At 23.4% G+C, this 6,032-nt stretch overlaps 1 protein-coding gene across 1 annotated transcript; it reads left to right on the top strand.

Annotated features, from left to right (window-relative positions):
- The first annotated feature begins 469 nt into the window (after positions 1-469).
- Positions 470-5,677, top strand: LOC105361116 (uncharacterized). The gene is made up of 7 exons (XM_011498222.1): positions 470-590; positions 675-678; positions 1,057-1,140; positions 1,878-2,347; positions 2,900-3,280; positions 4,154-4,488; positions 5,510-5,677. The coding sequence occupies exons 1-7, from the start codon at positions 470-472 to the stop codon at positions 5,675-5,677; spliced, it is 1,563 nt and encodes a 520-aa protein (XP_011496524.1).
- The last annotated feature ends 355 nt before the right edge of the window (positions 5,678-6,032 follow it).

A 6,032-nucleotide genomic window follows, 5' to 3' on the forward strand; every position in this document is an offset into this window, starting at 1 on the left:
TTGATCTAGCTATTGCTGTATTAAGGATTCTAATAAATTAATTTACATACTATTTAAGTTTATTTTTAGGGATATAAACGTATAAATTCTTTAAAAAAAAACATTTTTTCTCAAATAAAAATTAATCTACAATTATATACATATACGTGCATTATATATTAAAGGCTTCTAAAGAGATTTTATTATATATTGTACGTGTATACTATATGTATATAAAGAACATTATAATATAATATTTATGTGAACTCTGATAGAAAATAATTGATATATTTAATTCAGAATTTAAAATGACAAATTCACGTATTTGTAAAATTATGACAGAGAGGAACACACTTGTTTCAATTTAACCTCTAAAACCTTAAATTTTCTTGTTTATTTAATTATATTTATATTAAAAATTAATAATAATTTTTCAAAAAATGAATTAAATCGATTCAATTTTATAAAATCCGATCTAAGCTTTATTGGGATGACATCAAAACATTCTTGGCCAACATTTTCTTCTGAATTATTAAATGATTTAAATTACGAGTATGATATCGAAAATTCTAATAACGATAAGAAGACAAATGGATGCAAGATTAAAGGAAGTATATTCAGTACTTTTGCTTTAATATTAAATGTTTACGCAAGTGAAAATTGTTTGTACGATAACGAAACATTTTCGATTTCAGATAGGTACGTATAAATATTTAATTATAATATTGGTATAATCGTCTTATTAATGAAAGGAATTAAATTTTAATTAACTTTATACAGTATAACAAAAGCACACGAATACCTGCGAAATGTTTTTACTATGATTAAAAACTCAAAAACGATTAATCTATCCTTAAGTTATGATGATAAGATTAAAATAGATTATAAATATACCCTAAAGACGCCATTGCAAAGTTACGAAAAAAAATGTTGGTTTTCAATATTAGCATCAAAATATCTCCAAAATTATCAGAAATTTAAAGAAAATTCATTGTATAAAAACACCAAGATGAAATTTGCTTCTACCGAGCCAATAATTTTTTTTTTCGATTGCAATTTATTTAAGAATTATTATAGTTACGATGAACACAATGACAAATATATGAATATAACTTGCATATCGATGAAATTGAATAAGTTTCAAACATTCGATTGTCAAAGGTATAATCACTTTTAAAATTTACTTCAAATCTATTATTATTAGATAATAATAAACGTACTATTAACCGTAAATTCATTGTACAATATAAGCATTTCCATAAATGATAAAGACCGCGGAAATACTTTTTTTTATCATTAGAGATAAAATAATTATATATAATTATATATAAAATGGTTATACACTTTTTATAAGATTTCAATAGAAATATTAAAAATTTATTAATTATAAAGTTTTAAATTTTTGTTAGTATTTCATTTAAATTCGTTTTTTAGTTATTAATTTTTAGTATCATTGTACTAATAGTACAATTTTATTTTATTTTTATAATAGCGTAAATAAAAAGTTTACTTATTCTCTTATTTAATGTATAATGAAAAAACTTGATAATAAGAAAAATTACATTTTACATTTTTAATGAGATTTTTTATAAATAACGTGCAATAGAATATATTTCTTTTAGATTTTGAACAAATATTTGTTTCTTTCAAGAACTTTGGAAATATAATTGTAAGAAATATGTACATAATTATAGAACTTATAATTATAGAATTGATAAGCAATGTATTGGTAAGCATTGCATAAACATAGGGCGTTTTCAATTCTATGAAATATTTGTAAAGCAAAGTAGTATTAATAATTAATTAATTTGAAATAATTTATTAGATTGAAATAATACTAATATCACTAATATATTCAATATCACTAATAACACTAATATCACTAAAATTAAATTTAGGATTAAAGCAGATATATACAGTAACTATTACAAAATATGGCCAAAATGTAAAGATCAAAATACCAATACTACCCAGACACTTACACATGAAAGGCAATCTGATAAAGCAATACAGTGTTCGAAAAGTAATGAGTTTCTGCAGATCTCACCTGACATTAAATTTGCTTCACGATCATCACTTGTAATAAATATGGATCCTAAGAACGTTAAGTATCGGCAATATCATCAACAACATCGTTGCTCTGAACATATATCGAAACGGAAATTTATTACATCGGTCGTACCATCACTAGAATATATTGCTAACTACAAACCGAATTTTTATGACGAAAATAAACAAAATTTTCTTAATTTGCGAAGTTTCTCTACTAGTGCAACATTTGGTTTTCAGAAAAGAATTTTGAAAACTCGGCGTGTAGCTGATAATGTGGACAATACTTTAGAAGATAAAGATAATGTCCGTATTGAAAGTATAATTAACAATTTGATTTTATATGTTGTACAAATACCGATATGTAAATATTTGAAGCTAAAAACTCATGCGTTTCCATTTAATAAATTCACAAATCGTTATAAAAAATTATAAATTTTGAATTGCTTAAAAGGCAATTTATATTTCTTTTGTTCATTTCATGTTTATATAACGTAATTATAATATTATACTAGAGGGATTTTTTAAAAGAAAGATAAATTACTTTTTTTGACAAATTTAATATCATTGTAGGAAAATTGAATAAATAAGATATTATTTTGTATAAATTTAATATTAGTTATCTTAAATTTCAATGTTTAAATAATATATTTTTCAAATAACAATGCAGTGTATTGTTTTCTGAACTAAATTATAAAATAAAATCACTCAAGAAAAGTTGACTATATAAAAAAAAATTTTATTATGCAGTGTAACACATTTCTTGTAAGAAGTAAACTAAGGAAACATAGACGTGGAAGCATTCAACGCTTAAAAAATACGATAAATAGAACAGAGAATGAATTAATTAAATACTCAAGTTTTATTGAAGATGATTTGATCTCATTTCGTCATAATAATAGGTCCAAGATGACAAAAAAATTGAGATCCAGAAATTTAGAAAAAAGCGATATTCTTATGGTTAAAAAGATTCTTCTAGATGATTACATTACGGAGGTTAGAGAGATTATTCATCCAGAGGGTTCTAAAATGGAAGGATCGCAAGAAACAAAAATTCTCGAAAATGTAAAGAAAAGAATGGACATGGATCCGGTGGAAGTGAAATTTTCAGCGTCGATGCAGGAATTTATGTGCCCGACGTTATCGTCTAGAAGCAGCAATTGTTGCTCATTTATTCCCTATAGTGATGACTGTGATAAAAATGTATTCCTCGGTAAAAGTAATCCTTTTTTTGATAAAAATTTAAAAATTGGTAAATGTTGCTACGTTTGCCAAACAAATGGACAATGTTTATGTAAGCCAGATTTCGAGACCGAGAAGAATCAATTATCCGATGTCATTAAACTTACTAAAAGTTGTGTCTCTTCTAGTATAAAGAAGAATTTGTTGCGGCAATACTCGTCAGGTTTCAAAAATAAAAATTATGGTAACTATTTTAATTTTTTAATAATAATTTAAAAGATTCTGTACTATTACTTACTGTATACTTTGTGTATAACTTCAAAATACATTAATAAATTACAAATTATTACATTATTGAAAAGTCACACAAGTAGAATAATTTTTAAAACTAGGACAAAAAAAATGAAATTACCGCTATTTTTTAATAACAACATATCTTAATAGCAATATATAATAAACTAATTAGTTTAATCAGGATGTAAAAACACAATTATATATACTGTATACTTTCATATTTAATAATAAATCAATATAGACAATATAATTTACATAGCAATTATGTATATTTCTTCTTGATAAACATTATTATTTTATTTTATTTTTGTAGTTCTATAAAATCTTAAATAAAATTTCATTAGGCACTTGCTTAAATAATATCAAATTTTACGAACATATTTGATTAATATCTAGCAAATAATTGCAACAAATCCAATATGTAAATAAATTAAATTTTGGTTTGAATAGAAAAATTATGAACTCTAACAGGTACATTTGAAATATAATATTTTTAGATATTATTTTAATAATAAGATTTAGAGAATAGTATTTATGGTTCAGTAAATTTTAAAGTGGCATATTAACTTATTTACGTTGTTGAATGGAATGATAATATAAATACTAAATTCAATATATTAATTTCATTTACTGGCTCTGTCTCTTACAGTATGTGAATTAAAAAAAGTAAAAAAGAATCATCCGTGCAACCTCGAAGTTAAGTCTAGTCTCTCAACAGATTTAGGTGTCCAAGTGGATTTTTCGCATCTTTATAATGACTGGCAGTCGTTAAATGATCTCAATGTTAACACAAGCCAAGATGAAATCGCGAAATTGTCCTCTAGGAGTTACAGTGACGATGTCTTATACCAGCGAGTCGAAAACGCCGTTCGGATATTTACTGAAAAGCTAATATTGTGTGAAAGACGAATCGGCGATCGTTCGAAAATACAGAAGCGACAACAGGATGAGCGATGGGTAGATCACGAACCTTCTATCTCCTTTATTTAACGTAGAGTATTTGTTCCTTTAAATTACGAAATTTTACAAACTTACAATATTCATAATTTACTCTTTCACAGGCTTTTTTTATTATACAATATGAAATTATACACATTTTTATATAGTAAGTTTACTTTATCATTTTTGTATATTATTTTTATATTCGGAATTAATTTGTATATTTATTTGAAAATCTTCAATATCCTAATAAAATAAAATGTCATATAATTGAACTTAAATATTGAGAAAGTTAAGCATTATGTAAATAAACATTACGTGGCATGCACAAAGCACTAGTAGAAATATCAAAATATCAGAAAAAATGTTATAAAATTTATTTTCTACAAAATTACTTAAGAATTTAATTAGAAATTTAATTTAATAGTAATGTAAAATTTTATAATGCTATTTATGTAGAAAGCTTCTTATTGTTTGATATTAATATGTTTATAATTAATATAATAAAATTAATATAAAATTAATTAATATTAGTAATAATATTAATATTAATATGTATAACATTAACATTAATATGTTTTTTAATTTGGTATTGACAATCATTTTAAACATATCATAAATCCTCGTAGAATTCCTAAATTAAAAGTGTCTTTATATTTTTAGCAATATGATTTTACTTGTTTTCTCATACTTGATAGATGTTGAATTTTTATTTACAGCTGTATGAAATGACAAAATTAAGAGTCAAACAGGATAATAAATAAATATTTGGAAATATATAAATGAATAATTACAAATTATAAATTAAATTGCATTTATGTTGACAGACAAATGATTAAACTTAATTTGTTTATAAACAGTTTTTTTATATATCATACTCTTAAAACTACAATAAAATATGAATAACGTTAAAATAACTGTATACTTTTATACGAAGTAATATTTAATAATAAGTATTATAAATATTTAAGCATATTTTGATGTAGACTTTAAGTAATATATAATAAGGAATTATGAACAATAATTGTTAGTTATGCATAAATAATTATTTTTTACTTATTTATAGTCGGATATACTGGCAACAGATCATAGCGCTAATAACACCTGTATTTATCCGTCAAATGCATGCTGTACCAGTGAAGATGAACAGATATCAGGAATTTCGACGTCATCCTTCATTTCTCTCACTGATTCGGAGATTCTTCCAGCTTTCAAAATGTCAATTTTAAAATAAAATTCCCACACCTTTATCCAATTTTGTATTTATACATTACTACAAGTTTTGGTCTTGTGTTCTTATAATATTTGTTATTTCCTATTTTTGATGAAACGTAGTTATTTATTTTTGTATTTATTTAGAAAAATAGTAAATAAAAAATAATTATTATGCATATTTAAAAGTATTATCAAGTAAATGGGCTTATATGTATTGCATTTGGAAAAACACGGTATATTAATATATTATATTTATTCTTGCAATCTCTTAATGTTTATAAGTAATCACATTACATGTAACTTATAAATGCTCTTGAATTAACAGTCTATTTATTAATACCTTAATTATACTTTTATCGAATATTAATCTATAT

This window comes from Ceratosolen solmsi, unplaced genomic scaffold (genome assembly GCF_000503995.2).
Source record: "Ceratosolen solmsi marchali unplaced genomic scaffold, CerSol_1.0 scaffold14, whole genome shotgun sequence".
NCBI lineage: Eukaryota > Metazoa > Arthropoda > Insecta > Hymenoptera > Agaonidae > Ceratosolen > Ceratosolen solmsi.